Source organism: Rosa rugosa, chromosome 7 (genome assembly GCF_958449725.1).
Source record: "Rosa rugosa chromosome 7, drRosRugo1.1, whole genome shotgun sequence".
NCBI classification, from domain to species: domain Eukaryota; kingdom Viridiplantae; phylum Streptophyta; class Magnoliopsida; order Rosales; family Rosaceae; genus Rosa; species Rosa rugosa.
The window spans coordinates 9,948,680-9,965,297 of record NC_084826.1 but is presented as its reverse complement, the minus strand read 5'-3'; the positions used below and the strand labels follow the sequence as shown (position 1 = coordinate 9,965,297).

General features: G+C 38.1%; 2 protein-coding genes and 1 long non-coding RNA gene across 12 annotated transcripts; 1 reads left to right on the top strand and 2 right to left on the bottom strand.

The window, feature by feature from the left end:
* Nucleotides 1-6,180: 6,180 nt before the first annotated feature.
* On the top strand, nt 6,181-7,271 carry LOC133721282 (probable glutathione S-transferase). Its single transcript, XM_062147853.1, has 2 exons — nt 6,181-6,598; nt 6,767-7,271. The coding sequence occupies exons 1-2, from the start codon at nt 6,287-6,289 to the stop codon at nt 7,106-7,108; spliced, it is 654 nt and encodes a 217-aa protein (XP_062003837.1). The 5' UTR covers nt 6,181-6,286; the 3' UTR covers nt 7,109-7,271.
* A 782-nt stretch (nt 7,272-8,053) lies between these two features.
* LOC133721283 (universal stress protein PHOS32) lies at nt 8,054-9,231 on the bottom strand. Its single transcript, XM_062147854.1, has 4 exons — nt 8,853-9,231; nt 8,624-8,733; nt 8,397-8,515; nt 8,054-8,296 (listed from the first exon to the last, which is right to left on the bottom strand). The coding sequence occupies exons 1-4, from the start codon at nt 9,025-9,027 to the stop codon at nt 8,218-8,220; spliced, it is 483 nt and encodes a 160-aa protein (XP_062003838.1). The 5' UTR covers nt 9,028-9,231; the 3' UTR covers nt 8,054-8,217.
* Nucleotides 9,232-12,290: 3,059 nt separating this feature from the next.
* On the bottom strand, nt 12,291-16,164 carry LOC133722177 (uncharacterized). Of its 10 annotated transcripts, none has more exons than XR_009852527.1 (10): nt 15,899-16,164; nt 15,678-15,808; nt 15,447-15,577; nt 15,300-15,362; nt 14,395-14,527; nt 13,966-14,021; nt 13,652-13,757; nt 12,705-12,770; nt 12,476-12,583; nt 12,291-12,390 (listed from the first exon to the last, which is right to left on the bottom strand). It is a non-coding gene; the product is annotated as an uncharacterized LOC133722177 (long non-coding RNA). The 10 variants fall into 10 exon arrangements; XR_009852524.1 differs by having other exon boundaries at nt 13,966-14,068; nt 15,465-15,577; XR_009852522.1 differs by having other exon boundaries at nt 13,931-14,021; nt 15,465-15,577.
* Nucleotides 16,165-16,618: the final 454 nt, after the last annotated feature.

Below are 16,618 nucleotides of genomic sequence, written 5' to 3'. Positions count from 1 at the left end.
CCAGTATCCTATCGCTACACTTAGTGGCGTAAGGGTATATTACGGGAGTTATGGGAGTTCTTTAGCCTGGGAGGCTATCACCCAAGCCTGAGTGGTTTATTCCTATGGCTATCATCTTCCCCTACTCATTATATTATTGCTGGGCTAGCGGGGTCTAGTCCGATTCCCTTAACCAGCGGGGCTGGTCTTATTTTCTTGAGTATCAGAGTTCTTTCCTATTTGCTTGGTTGTGGCTAGCGGGGCTAGTCGGTTTTCTTGAGCTGAACTAAAGTTGTGTTTCTTTAAATTGTTGCATGCATCGGGATTTTTAAAGAAATAAATGTGGGAAAGTATGAAATACATTTGGTTTTAATTTGTTTATTTTTGTCCACTCACGCTAACGTGTTTTTCAATACTTTTCCCCTGGGCCCTTCGGTTTCAAATGCCCAGTTTGCAGGCGAAATTAGTTGAGGTCGGGCGTACATGGAGTCGAGGCATAGCCAACAGCATTGCTTCCGCGTACTCATTCTATTTCTGTTTTCTTTGTTACCTAGTGGATTAGTATTGCTCTGATAACCTATGGGATTAATATTGTTTTTGGGTTGAGACTGATATTTGTGAAATTGGAGTTGTGATTTGGGGAGCAGATGGCTCTAGAAGATTAAGGATGGATGATTTAGAAGTGTAAATGTTTTCCTACAGGTTTTGGGTAGTCTACTTTTAGGGGAAGTTCTGCCAAATTTTTGGTAGAATCTCTTCTAAAATGGGCCCCGCAGGGCCACTTCGGATTTCAGGGTGAAATCTGGGGCGGGTCCTGTCAGAAACCTACCATTCGGGTCGGGTTTGATAGCTGAATTTCTCGGTTCGGGCTAAACCGAACCGATTAAAGGGTTCTTCGGGTCGGGCTTGGTTTCCATATTCGGGGGACCGATTATGACCGATTCTTCGTACTTGTCTACATGTCCAATTTTAATTGGTTATCAGCCGAGTCTATAGAGGATACCCTAAACTCACTTGCAGGCAATCACCCAATTTCATTTCCAGTCTTCGACCTAAAGACCCCATTCCAAGCCGTCCTCTTCAGTTCGAGAAAACGATCACCCAATTTCATTTCTTCTGTTCTTTACTTCTTCAGTTCTTCTTCACTCTCGACTCTCGAGTGTCGATCAATCACCCATGGATTTATCCACTGCAAACATACCACAAACCCAATCCCAATCCTTAAGCCATTCCGAACCCAATTCAAATTCGAAATCGAGTAATGCAAACTCCAATTCCAAGTCTGATCCTGACACAGAAATTGCTGAGAATGCTGTCGTTGCTGCAACTGCAAGTACTGGTACTCCATCTTCTGCTGGAACTCCATCTACGATGACATCGTCACGACCACCAAAACCCAAAAAGAGACCGAGGAAGAGTACATCCACAGGGTCGAGGGAGAGTTCGATGGTATGGGAGCACTATGAGAAGATTGACAAGCCATTGTATGAGTTCAAAGATGGAAAGAAGGTCCATGTTGGGACTACCAAGCGGGCCAAATGCAGGTATTGTTCTACAGACCTTGCTTGTAATCCATATGATAATGGCACCAGCAGCTTAAAGAGGCATATAGAGGTTGTGTGTAAAAAATACCCTGGTAGGATAGATCTGGAAGAGTTTCAACAAGTGTTTGTAGCTGGTGGGAACTTGAATGAATCTTCTTTAACTATGAGCGCATTTAGTCAAGATGCTTGCGTAAGAGCTTGTGTTGAGATGATAGTAATAGACAAGCTGCCATTTAGTCAATCGGAGAAGGAAGGGTTTCAAAGGTTTTGTAAAGTTGCATGTCCTAGGTTTAAGACTCCTTCTAGGAGATTAGTTGTAACCACATTTTGGATGTTGTATGATGTTGAGAAGAAGAAACTTAGGCAGGAGCTAGCTAGCCACTGTGTTAATTTAACCACCGATACGTGGACATCAGTGCAAAACATAAATTACATGGTGGTTACGGCTCATTTCATAGATGGTGGCTGGAATTTACACAAAAAATTTCTTAACTTTTGTGTAATTCCTAATCATCAAGGGAACACCATAGGAAGGCTGCTGGAAACATGCCTACTTGAATGGGGCATCGAGAGAGTGTTGACTATTTCGGTGGATAACGCATCCGCAAACACAGTTGCTATCGATTACATTAGGAAAAAGATGTTGGCTTGGAAAAAACAGCCTGTTTTAGGAGGCAAGTGGCTTCATGTGAGGTGTTTAGCTCACATTCTCAACTTGATTGTGAAATCAGGGTTAAGAATGATGGATAAATCTGTGGCTTCGATTAGAAATGCAGTTCGTTATGTTAGGAGTTCATCTGCAAGGCTTTATGTTTTTAAGCGATGTGTTGCCATAGAACAATTGGATTGCAAGAAGGTGTGCATATTGGATGTGCCAACTCGGTGGAATTCCACCTTCTTAATGTTGGATGTAGCCCTTGAGCTTCGGAAAGAGTTTGATCGCATGGCAAAAGAGGAAGACACGAAATACAAGGGTTATTTTGATGAGGAAGAGGTTGAGGATGATGAGTGGTTAGAAGGGGCAGAAACAGAAGCTGCAAACATAACAAAAGAGAAGATGAAAAGGGTAGGGCCACCCGTCGAAACTGATTGGGAAAGAGCTACTGTTTTTGTCAATTTCCTCAAGGTAATCAGCCACTTTTCAATTCTGCATTTAAGTTTATGCATTTAAGTTTACACTTTACAGTTTCTTTAATAAATTTGAGTTCTGCATTTTCTGATTTTTAGTTTACAGTTCTGCATGCATTTACAGTTTACATTTTCTGCATTTCAGTTTACAGTTTTCAGTTTTATGGTGGCTGCTTTTCTGTTTCAGTGTACAGTTTACGCTTTACAGTTTTCTCTTTTTAGTTCTGTATTTCTATTTTATTTTTTGCAGTTTCATGCTACTTTAATAAATCTGTTTTTTATAATGGTACATTTGCAGGTATTCTATGATGTGACAATGAGGATATCGGCCACAAACAGTCCCACAGCTCAGAAAGCATTCCATGATATCATGGCAATTAAAGCTGAGATTGACGACCTCTTCGACCGGCCTGAGATGTGTAATGGAAGCAATACAGAACAGATCTTGTTTGAGATGGCAGTGAAGATGAGGAGCAAGTTTTAAAAATATTTTGCAAGCCTCGATGACATGAATCACTTGCTTTTGGTGGCTTTGGTTTTAGATCCTCGATACAAGCATCGCAATTTTGAGAGGGTATGTAGAATATGGCTTAAACTTGATCCTGCAACAATCAAGCATAGGTCTGCCGAGCTGAAGGAATTGCTGGTGAACCTCACAGACTTGTATTCATCATCTTTGGGCACCAAAAAGACGAGACCAAGTGGCAATGAGGCTGAGAAAGCTACAACAAGTGGTACCGGCAACTCTAGCACAAAAAGTTCAAGAACCCAAATGAGTGGGAAGATGGCTGCCATGCAAGCTTATTGGAAACAAGAGTTTGAATTCTCAGATCAGACTGTGGTGTCACACGAGGTGGATAGATACTTTCTGGACCCTATTGAAGACCCTCTAGAACATGAAGATTGGAAGCTTCTGCAATGGTGGAAGCTTAATGTTTCTAAGTACCCCAATCTTGCATTAGTCACCAAGGATGTGCTTGCAATTCAAGTAAGCACAGTTGCTAGTGAAAGCTGTTTTAGCACGAGGAGGAGAGTAATCGATCCATTCAGAAGTTCACTATCTGCAAAAACAGTTGAAGCATTGATATGCTTCCAAAATTGGTTGAGGTCAGAAAGCATTCAAAGCATCGAATATGTTCCAACAGTTGAGGATATGTACTTCTATGAAGAAGTTGAGAGAGGTACAATTTGAATATTTCAGTTTTGTGTTTAATGACTTTACAGTTTGCACTTTCGTGATAATATGAATTGTTCTTTCGTAGACCATGTGCTTAAAGACACAGCAGATAGTGCACAAGTCAAAGCTGCCAAAGGGAAAGGAATCAAAGGAGCAGCTCCATCAACAAAAAAACAAGAAGTTGTTCCAGCAATGAACAAGCAAGGAGCTTCGGCAGCATCAAAAAAGACAGTTTCCAAGAGGCCAAAAAAATAAAGAACTATATGAAGTGGAATATATAGCTGGTCAATTTCCAAGAATTTATGCATTATTGGATTTCAGTCATTCGAGATTTCGAGTATTGAACATTTGAAGTTTTGAACCATCATTTGAATATAGCTGTTAGCTGATGATATGCAAATATTTTTTCTGCATATTTTTTATTTGCGTTGAACTGCCCCTTTTTTATGCAGGGTGGAGCCCTATGAGTTGAATCAATGGTGTCATCACTCTCATGATTCATGAAGTTCCTGCCTTCCTGGTTTCTGCCCTTGTCGTTAAGGGTTCAAGAGTCAAGCAAGACATGGCTTGAAGCCTTGAAGTTTTAAACTTTTAATAAGTGTTGTTTTTGATTGAACTATTGAACTGCATTCTAGTGATTGTTTAAGGGGTTTTGATTGAAATAATGAACTGTGTTGTAGTATTATTTATGGTTTCAGTTGAGCGTGTTTAGTTACTTGAGTTTATGACTGTCTATCTGTTTATGGCTTATTGAGTTATTGGCTTTAGTTTCAGTGCATATTTGGATGACTTAACTGGCTAAGTTTGCATACTTGGATTGGATGGCTTTACTGCTTTATTTGCAACTTTGGATAGTCTGCTACTGCTACTTCATATTTTGCATTAAATTTGCAACTCATGGAAGATTCAAAATTGCTTCAATCTGCACTACGCAGTGTGTGTCTGTGTGAATCTGCAATTCTGCAGTAACCACAGTTTTGCAGAGTTTCTGATGTTTTGTGCAGCTCCATTAGCTTATAGCTTTTATTTGGGATTATGAAAATTGGAAGCAAGTTACCTAAAGACTGAAATGAGTGAAATCTGGAAAAATAAGTTTCTTGGCCCGAAAAACCGAAAGACCGGCCCGATTGTTTTCGGGTCGGTTTCTCATCGGTTTTAACATGCTCAAAAGACCGATCCGGACCGAACCGATAGTGCCGGTTTCGGTCTCGGTTTTCAACTTTTTCGGACCGGACCGATCCGAACCCAGCCCTATATTTTAATCTTCTTTGAGGTTCTGTTTTTCTTTGTTTTGGGCTTAATCCTAAAAAGTGGGTGTGCTAGGAGATTATTAGTTTGTTTGCTCTTTTAGTTTTAGTTAGGGTGGATTTGTAGTAGTTTCTACGGAACGGTTCTTTCTGTCGACCCCATAGGGGTGGATCGTTTTTGTACTGCTTGCTGAATTACATAATGGGATTACCTCTTTTACTCAAAAAAAAAAATCCATATGGGGTCTACTTTTAGAGGAAGTGAAAGAAATTATGAGCAGAAATGTAGAGTTTAAATTGCTTCATACTCCATGTGAGGCAAATAGAATAAAGTACCTACAAATCCAAGGCATGATCTCGAGTGAGAGTCAAGCTTGGTTTGTTGTTGCTCCTAAACTTATAAGATATGTCATTCTAAGTGATTGTAATCAGTAATTGATTTAATGAAATTCATTTTCATAAACTAAAAATAACAATAATAAAAATCCTCGTTTAAAAATCTTCCTATATACACTTTAAAATGCTAAAGGATTTCATTCTTGAGCTCTTGGGCCGGATCTTTAAGCAATGTAAATGAACTTGAGCAAGAAAATCAAACACAAAAATTCTCCTTCACGCATGGTCAGGGTGAATGGAGCAAAACCGCTGAAAGAAAAATCCTTACAATAGCACTAGTGTGCTAGATAAACGACGTCTTTCAAATTATCCATCCCAGCAACTATGAGATTGCACGGGCCAGTATTCATGTTACTAGTCGCAACATCATGTTCCTCATCACCGTCTAAAATCTAAATCTTGTTCTCTCTGTTTTCTTCTCCCAGCTTTCCACCTCCAGGTCTTCTTTTTTTTTTTTTTTTTTCTTTTGGGCGAAGTTCCACCTCCACGTCTACACTATTTTGTGGCTTCCTCCGCTAAGACCACGTGTAGCAATAAAAGATAAATCCTAAAATAATTAAAAAAAAATCCTCGATGACGAAAGCAGTGACAAAATGGTTTAAGAAAGAGGGGCTAGTGAACAAATTGTCAAACAAGCTTTGTGTCTAGATCTTTCCTCCAACAAATCTTCATTTAACTATTTAAGTATTCTTGACTATTGAACGAAGTGGAGAGGCTTCGTAGGGGCTAAGTAAACTCTGCCTTTGGTACCTCTATAAGAACCCCTAGAAGGAAAAGTCACTCATATCAAGACTAGGACTGGAGTTGGTATCGTCATGGGTGAGGAAGTGAAGCTTTTTGGTGTTTGGGGAAGCCCTTTCAGTCGGAGAGTGGAAATGGCTCTGAAGCTGAAAGGTGTCGAATACGAATACTTTGAAGAGGACCTGCAAAACAAGAGCGATCTGCTTCTCAAATACAACCCAGTTCACAAGAAGATCCCTGTGCTCCTACACAAAGGAAAACCAATAGCAGAGTCTGCTGTTATTCTTGAATACATCGATGAGACATGGAAGGGCTTTCCCCTATTGCCTAAAGACCCTTATCAAAGAGCCACAGCTCGGTTTTGGGCTAGGTTCGTTGAGGAAAAGGTAACAATATATTGTCGGTTTATATATATTTCATTAATTAGAAAAGCATATAGTGTCGGATGTAAAAAAAATTTCTATCATGTCTAGTTGTTTTTGCCTAAACTTTTTTGAGACAATTTGTCGAATACCTTAACTTTGCAAATTGTCAACTTGTTTGTTGGTGTTTAGTGCATGCCTGCGCTATTCAACTGCACTGTCGCGGAGGATCGTAAAAAGGCTGTGGAGGAAGCTCATGAGACTCTGAAACTACTTGAAAATGAGCTCAAGGATAAGAAGTTCTTTGGGGGAGAGGACATTGGATTTGTGGACATTGTTGCTGACTTCATAGGAGGCTACTGGCTTAGAGATATTCAAGAGATTGTCGGATTGGAGCTCTTAACAAAAGAGAAATTTCCCAAGCTATGTGAATGGAGCGATGAGTTTGTCAACCACGCTGTTATTAAGGAATGTCTGCCTCCTAGAGATAAGCTATTTGCTTTCTTCCGCACCCGCTTTGGTTCAAAGTCATAGATAACTTACAAGCATCTTTTGTCTCGTGATATACAAAAATAAATCTAGATTGTCGATAATAATAAATCTAGATTGTCGATCATAATAAGTTCGGTTCTTATGTATGTCTATGTAATATATGTTTTCAGCTGAAATTAAAGATCGTGTTAAAATTTCGTGATCATCGGTGCTCACAGTCCCCAGCTGAATCCTGTCTTGCACAATCATATATAAAATGAACATATATACTGCTTGGAGAAACTCTTCCCTTGCATCTCCCCGGCAGTTTTTGTCACAACCTTAATTAGAGCACTATCTATCGTGTTGATGGTGACACAAGTCATAGGAGCCAAATAAGTTCAGAGAAGCTCACAGCAGTTTGTCAAAGTCCAGGGATTATTTGTGATTAAGTATTGTCATTGGTATTGCTCAGTATCAATGCCCAAAAATAGATTAAACAGATATGTAAAATGACAAACTCTAAATAGTTCTTCGAAGCAAAAAGAAAATCTAACTCTCAAAAATCAATGACAGGAAATACTCGGTCATAAATTGCTTTTGAAGAAGAAAAACACGAAAATTGATCGAAATACGGGCAAGATGCATGGCCAATAAATAGATTAGAATTTTGCTGAAAGAGTAAAGAAGAAGGGCAAAGTAGTTTGTTTCTTTAAAGGTTTTTTCCTCCATGAACTAGTAGCTACCTTCCGTGCTTGCTTTGAGAGCATTACTACTACGCATTACTACTACTTCCAAGTAGATCGGTTCACAGTCATAGATAACTTACTTTGCTTTCATGTTTCATGAAAAATCTACAAGTATATATTGTGATAAATAGTGGGTTTATGTCGGATTTTGATATGATCATATGAACCTGATTTCATTTACCAATAACTTTGGTCTACTTTTAAATGGATCTTGTTATGTAAGAGAATAAAATGAGGCATGGGTCATAAAGAAATGTAATGAAAATTGAAAAGTCATAAATGCATTATTCTTCAAAACAGACTACAGTGTCTGGGTAAAACATAATTTGAGCGATTTCATGAAACCAAGATCAAGTAAAACATAAAAGCTCAGCAATGCCCCCATGTCTGTTGATGATAGCTAGATCAATGAGAACCCAAAATCTAAGTTTGGTCCTTGACAATGGTCACAGGGATTGAAGCATTCGTCATCACATAGTCGCTCACACTTCCAAGTATAACCCTATATTGAACAATCACATGAAAGATAAATCTTAGATCAATCACAAGAAACTTAAATCAGAAAAATTAAAAGCACAAAATAGTAAAAGAACATTGCATACCTTTTAAGGGTACCAAGTCCTCTGCTTCCCATCACCAAAGAGTCTAATTTGAGATCCTCAACTGCTTGAAGAAGCTTCTCCCTTGCATCTCCCCAGTACAGCTTTGTAATAATGCTCACCTATCACAACCAAATAAAAAGAAATTCGTAATTAAAACCCAGATGGCGGATCGGATTGGATTGGATAGGGTACAAGAGAAAACAGAGGATGAATCAAACAAAATAAACCTCTTTCTGCCTAGAAGCAGTGTCGAGTGTATCAAGCACTTCCATATCAGTTTGTACCCCATACTTTTTCATAACCTCAGGCTCTCTAAACTCGGACAATGGAATAAGAGCTGCAATAAAACCCAGATCAGACACAACCTTCAAGCCTCGAGGTCTATAAAATTGAGGATTAGGCGATATTAGCATCCTAATAACACAAAGAATAAAAGCTTTAGGCTTTAGAACTTACGAGAACCAGATTTGGCCCAGAGGACGTTGCGAGACTCGTCGAGTTTGTTGCTGTTGATGTGGATGATGCAGAGGGTGTCACCTTTGTCGACCAAGTTGTCTACGGCCCATTGAAGAGCGTTTTTGCTGCTCTTTGAGAAGTCCATGGCCACACCAATCCTCCTATCCTTCACCATGTTTCTGATCTTGATCTCTCTCTGTTTGCTCAGCGTCCTTGTTCTTGCTCAACTGGTACACAAGGTGTTGCTAGTCAGAGAAAGAGAAACAAGTGGAGCGTGTGGGGTTGTGAACGTTAAAAGCAGAATATAAAGAAGATAGATAGAAGGGCTTCTGTGCTGGTTTACTTTTCCGTTACAGAGCATAGACCATTCGATGGTCACCTTCAAAAATATGAACGGTAAAAGAAATTGTGCTTGAATCATTCTTCCACGCAAGGTGTTTAGGTGTTTAGGGTGTTCAACTAAAAAACAAAAACAGAAAAGATGTGTTCAACTAGATATTTTCTTATTTATATTTCGGTGGGATTTGGTTTTTTTTTTTTTTCAATTCCAAATAGGTATATTATGATTTATTGTGGCAATTTGTGATTGAAATTACTTAAATAACGCTAGCACCTTAACCGAAATATAGACTAAACCTTACAATTGGTCATCCAAAGAAACCATTTTGTTTAAAGAGAATTTATAATTTTGTTTTCGAAAAAAAATTATAATTGTGTTGTATGTAATTTTTTATTAGATTTAATTTACATATTGAAGAATATTGATTAGGGTTACGATAAAATTAGTATTTGAAACTTTCAATTACGATTTCAAATTTGCTTAATTTTGTATACCTTAAAATAACTACATCAATTGAGTTGCACTATGTGAAAGAGAAGCCACTCTTTAATTTTGTCCCCAAGAAAAAAAAATTGTCAAAAAAAAAAAACATTAATACACTTCTTCTCTCAGATTAGAGTGCAAAAGTAGACTAAGGTTTAAACTATTCAAACTAATGTCGGTTATTTTATGATTCTAGGAGGAGGAACTTTTGAGAAGTTGACGGATACTTCTAGGAAGGAACAAGAGAGCTTGATTTGTTTGAACTGTGAACCAAATTTACCTTTTCAAGTTAGAAATCCAAAACCATTAAATTGAGATAATCAAAACCCCATAAGGAAATAAATGATGGAGAATTGAGCGGATGAGATATTAAAGGAATCTGCTTTGAACTTTCCTTTGTCCTTGTCATATGACTCATATAATTCTTCCTTGATAAGTTTGCTGCATTGCCAGTTCAATATTTTGGTGCGTCCAATAATTTTGGGTCCCTTAAATCAATTAAATAATATTTATTATTATGAAGAAAAAGAAAATAAATAATAAACTTGTATTACTTAAATTGTGTATGAGTGCGATCCATGTGATCAGCATGTGTGTAAAAGTAATACAATTTGAAGACATATAACTCACATATGTCATGTATGGAAAATCTAGCATAAAAAGTTTATGTCTTTACTAGAAAATCCTTCCATGCTGCGGGGGTTTGGTTTTTCTAAACTGAATTAAAGTGTATCTTTGCAATTCCTCCTTCATTCTCCTAATTTCAGTTGTTTTTTCCACCATGCTTGTAATCTCGGATATCTTCAAGGCAGCATTGGCCAAGTTTCTCCACTCCACCCTGTATGATAGATGAAACAATATAATTAGCCAGAAAGTCTCTTCTTGAAATTCTTTTGTTTGTGTATTCCCTCAACTTCTTTCAAAAATAACTTCATTCCCTGAATCATGAGCTAATATTTATATAAGAATCCAGAAAAGATACAATGTCCATTGGAATTGCCCAAAGATTTTATTTTCATTACCAAAATCCAATAAGCTATAGTAACAGAAAATTCATGTCTGCAAAAAACTCAAGAAAAAGTCCATTTCTAATTGGGAATCAAATAGAAAAGTCCGGAGTCTAATCAATTTTGTCAACCATGTGAAAGAGAAACAGAGGATATTTTTAGGTCATTCTATATGTAGTATTAGCATTTCATATTCCATCTTGCAACGAAAAATCAAGTAAGGGACCAAATCCATCAGCTGAAACTATATACTTAATCTCAGAAACAACCAAGCAGACCTAACAAATAATTAATCAAATAATGAATGAACCATTTTAAAGGTCATCCATATATAAGCATTAAACAACTGAAATGAGCTTTATCAAGAGCCAAACGAAGCAACCCTAAGAAATCATACTTTCAATCCAGCAAATACTAAAAGAAAAGTAGACATATAACCATTAAATCCCTTCATTGACCTCCTATTAAAACAAAACCAAGTAACCCCTTAAATCAAGCAACCCTAACTAATTACCTATTGTTTGTGTTCAACTACTGCAGTTTTAGAAACTAAGCGGGTTTTTTTAAAGAGCGAAAAAACTCTCTCTAGAAACCCTAGCCGTCGACACTGTGCTAGCGCCTGTCCGGCTACGCCCCTGCAATGGCGACGGCCTCTGGCCTAGCCAACGCACGTTGGGTGCGGCCGGACGGGTAATTAAGGTTGTGCTTCAGGCTTGGAGGAGGAGATCCGGGGATGTCCTACCCTCTCTTTCTCGGTGGATGGCGTAGTCGAGCTGTGGTTGCAGATTGGATCGGAGTGGACTCGGGGCTCTGCTGGGGAGTAGCGGCTTCGGGTGACGGTCGGAATTCGGAGGGCCACTTCGACGGATTGGATCGGGTGTTTGGCTCGACTGGTTGTCGACGGTGATCGGGTTGCCGGCTTGGTTATGGCGCAGAGTTCAGGGTGCGGCCTGGTGTGGGATTGGGATGATGATTGGTGGTGTTTCTCGCTGGTGGTCCGGCGGTGACGACGTCTTTCTGTCCGACATCAGTGGTGGCAACGGGGGGCGGCGCGGCGAGGCTGGTCTAGGGCCGGGAAGGGTTGGGGACGGCCATCTTCTGGTTTTGCTTTCTCTGGGCTTTGGCAGTGGCTGTGGGCCTATTATGGGCTGAAGTTTGGGTTGGGGTCGGTGGGCCCTGCCTTTTATCTAGTTTTCTTTAGTCTTTGTTTGTGTCAATAATTCCCTATTTTCAGGGACAGTCTAGGCACTTATGTGCATCTAGTTTTAGCTATTGGTTTTGGTCTTGTCGACTTAATTCTCAGTGTCTCTAGTTGTACACCAATTGAGGTCTCTAGGCGACTAGATTACTGGGTAATAGTTAGGTTGGGAGGGCCGGATCCTTCTAGCGCCTCCGGCGTAGTACCAAAGGGGGCTCCCAGTATGTTCTACGTATCTAATTGTACAATGAGTAGGTTTATTTCTATGTACCACTGTGGGTACTACCACTATCTTCTTGTCTGTCTAAATGGCAGCGGAAGGGTATGTAACAGCCTATTCTGGCTTATGAATATATTTCTTGCTCGCGGGCACTTCAAAAAAAAAAAAACTACTGCAGTTTTAGATTGCACATTTTGTTGATTTAATTCATTAGCTTTATATAGCATGTTCCGTTGATCAGCTTCAACACTCTCATAATCCGCTGCATTAGCTTTCACATTACCTGGCCCCTACAACATTAAATCAAATTAAGTCACTCATTCATCACCTTAACTCATTTAAATGACATTGAGTTTTAAATACAACAGTACTTACTTGTTGACTTCTGAGCTTTGTCTCATTTGGCGCAGGTCATTGCAACTCACCAGCTTCTTTAACCCTCAATTTTTCAGTTCTACCTTGGTTGTTGCCTAGATGACAAAACTTTAGACCAATAAGCATCACATTAGATTCAAATTAAAAGAGGAGATGCAGATTGAAAACGGGTCTGTTAAAATTTTTCACCTTTTCAGTTATAGGATTAGAACATATTGAAATTTCATACCTTACCACTCGTACTATGGTCAACTCGTAGCCACCTCCACAGTAGATGGGTCACCAACATTCAGATCTGCAATAGTAACATGAGAAGTCAGTACGTTTCTTTCTTTATTTTACTGGCAATACACTGTTAAAAATTATCTTCTCTCAAGCAGATGTGCAAAATCAATGGAAGAGAGTTTTATGATTTGTGATGGTATTACCAACACTGTGCCAGTAAATAAAGAAATTAAGTTTGCTTGGAAAGTTATGCATCTATTATCTTCTTCTTTTAAGAAATCTAAAGTAACTTTAAAGATTTAAAAAGTTGGAGACGTCGCATATTGCATGATTTGAAAATAGAGTTTCTGATCTCAGTTGGGTTTTGAATACAAATATTTGGATCAGTGTTTTGACAGAATGTCAGTGTCAATGGTCCTTTGTTTCCTGGTGAGCAATTAATAAATTGATTATTGCACTTCATGGATCCAGTTCAGTATTTGTGAAAAATTGGGAATTGGAGGATGAGTGCATTCATTCTATATTTTTCTTCTACTTTCTTCAATACTTAAAAAAAAGACCAGCATGCCAGCAATTTCCATCCAGAAAATAAGCAAGTGAAATAGAGGCAATGACATGTCATTCACATCCATTACCTGTAGTGTTTGGCATAAGTTTACTATAGTAAAATGCAACACCTCGATCTCTAGCAGAATTTATTAAATTCTTTTACCTAGATATCTATAGATGATTCTTGAAAAATAAGTTGAAAAAATCTAAACAATGTGTTTTCAAAGGTCATGTCAAATACTCATTAACAGTTACGTATGTATATGGACACCAAATTACTAAATGAAGAAGTAGCTTCATTTACTGTTTAACTATATTGAAAGATAAGCCAAATCAATCTAGATAATGTGTTTTCAAACTATGGTCGTATTGAAACTCCTATGGATTTAATGTTATACAAACCTGAAGCTTGTTCTGATTTCTAACAACCAACAAATTCAGCCATCAGACCTTGCAAAAACATTCCAACTCTCAGCATACAGATGCATTTGACGTCAAGCTAGAGAACCTGTATTATGTTAATAAAATTACAGTGTTCAGTGATCATATCTATGTACTGCAAAACTAATTTGCTATAAGAACTGTACATAAGAATTTCCATGATCAACTTGTAACTATAAAAGATTAATAAGCAATCTAGGGTATATTTAGACAGGCATCATACACCATATCTACCCTTACATTAAAACTTGAATCTGATTAGGCACAATGTTCACCTCATCTTGATGAAAAACTTGATGATTCTTGCCGATTCTTGAATGTACCGGTACAGCTGCATATAGAAATCTGCTTTATAAACACTATCATATGTTGAAAAATCTGCAATATAAAAGTAATTTCAAAATTCTCACTTTATCGACCAATTACTTAAAAAATCTTAAGCTTTGAATGAGTGCTAATTGTTGGACCATGGTTAAGATGCATTGTATATGTAATCTTTGTTCAAAGCCGACAGAAGTTCGGGTTACAGATTGGAAATGTAGAAACGAACAAACATATAAGCCAATGAATAAAACAAACATTGTAAAGAGAACGATAAACCAAACCAAGTCCAAAGTCAAATGATCGAGAAGTAAAGGAATATGTAGCAACCATGAACCATCACAGCCCCATAAATAGAAAAATGAACTGCTGAAAAATTTTACCTGCAGTGAACAGTGAATTTGATTCAATATCTGCAGAATCCGCAATCTTCACCTCAGTCTTCCTAATACCACCACAACATACTTCAGGCTACAAAAACAATTTTTCTTGACAATATGATTTCCTACAGCAGACCTGCATACAAATAAGAGCAGCATCAAGACCATAAGGAGATGTTATAACAATTATCATTTGTATATTCTTAGTATATTTATTTCAAATTTATAGAATCTGTAACAGTTTCTAATATTATATCCATTATCTTTAATCTTTTTGTGCAGTCAATATAGGAGATGAAATATATGAAAAAATGGCAAATCATCAGTCATGTGAAAGCTTCGATCTTTTTTTTTTCTTTTCTCTGATATGAAAATGTTTTCAAATTGAATTGCAAGTACAAAAATCTCATAACACAAATAGCCTTCTTTCAACCCTTTTGGGCGTCCAATATCATACACTTCAATATAAAAATGCTCTATCTGGCTTTTAACAAAATTTGAACCTACAGCACATTGACTGGTGGAACGCTATTTCTCAATATCTTTAACTTATGGGTGACCATTGCTTGCTTTATGTGAACGTTAATAAAGGGGGTATTATTCTACCATTGAGCTTGAGCACACCCACTCACAATCTGAAGGATTATCAAATGAATCAAAATGCTGATCCACCTTTGTCTTCCTAAGCATCACATCTCTAGCCTCACTGGTTCTAATAACACAAAACAATTAAGCTACAAAAAACAATTAAGCTCTCACTGGTTCTAATAACACAGAAAGAGAGAGTCACAAATTTCTCAAGCTCACACCAAATAACATTTTTCACGCTCTTGATCAACCACCATGCTCAAAAATAAAAATAAAACAGTTGCCCAGCGAAAAGGGAGGAACAAATGATTCATGATTACCTTTTATGGAATAGATGATTTGCGCTCTGATGCTCAAGATTGAATAGAATCCAACCATCTCACCTGAAAATAGAGGAGATAATGAGCAGAAAGAAAGAAAGAAAGAAATCAAATCCAAATTCATAGATCAAAAGCAACGAACTGAACTCTGTCAGTATCGCTTACACGGCTGTAGACGACACCGAAGAATTGGTAGTGTCACGATTGGGATCAACGATTTGGGTATTTGGGTGTAACAGTGGAGGTCGGTGTAAACAGATGCTTCCCGAAGAACACGGCTGTAGAAAAACAGAAGAAATACACAAAATTCAACTACAAAAAACTCACTTAAGACCACAATTCTGGATAACTGAAAAAGAACCCAAATCAAACACATACCTATTGAAAGCTTCCTCCCAAACTCGATCAAAATTCTAGCAGCAACCTTTTCTGAAACAAACCCAAACTTTGCTCCGAAAGTCGACCAAAATCTTGGACGTCTCTTCTTCTTCTTCTTCCTATCCCAGCGACTTGCGATCAAAATTCGAAATACTACATCAAACCCACAATTCAAGATGGCAAGATGGCAAATCGTATATGAAATATTACCCAATTCTTACTGTTCTTGATTTCAATTCCCCGGCCAAGGTCGGTTGAATATGAAGCTCGATTTGGATAGAGGCTGCCCGAAAAGGATGAATCATATTTAATCGCTGATGTCGGTGGATTATCAGATTGGATTTCGATTTTGATAGAGATTTCCGGAAAAGTATGAGGTCGGTTGCAACGCTTGGTTTAATAAGGATCAACTGTGGTTCTCTATATTGCCTCAAGATAGAGACTTCTGGAAACCGGCCTCATATAGAGACGTCTGGAAACGTATAGAAGAATGGCAACCCGTAATTAGAAGAAGAAGAGAAGGGCAAAAGCGTCATTCAATTGGAGCTCGAATGAACAGTTGAGACGCGAATGAACAGTCCACGCCCTTTAGATAATAGATAATTCCCCAGGGCCCGAAAGGCCCAAAACAAACCCATAATTCATTTTCTCTTTTGCTCATCAACCCCATGAGTCAGAGTTTAAGCCTTTCAGAGTCCACTTGGTATTGGCTTTTCTTTCGTGTTTAAGATTTCCTAGTGCTAATAGGTTCAGGATTTAGGCTCTGTAAAAAACCACTGGCATAGGCTTTATATCTTATTCCAATCTTTGGTCGATTATAAACCTTCTCAAACAAGGTACGGATTACGTTTTAGTAATCATTTTGGGATGGGCAACAACAAGCATCGTGGGAGAAGATCAAACAAGAAGAAGAAGACTGATCAGTCTTCTCCTCGAGGAGA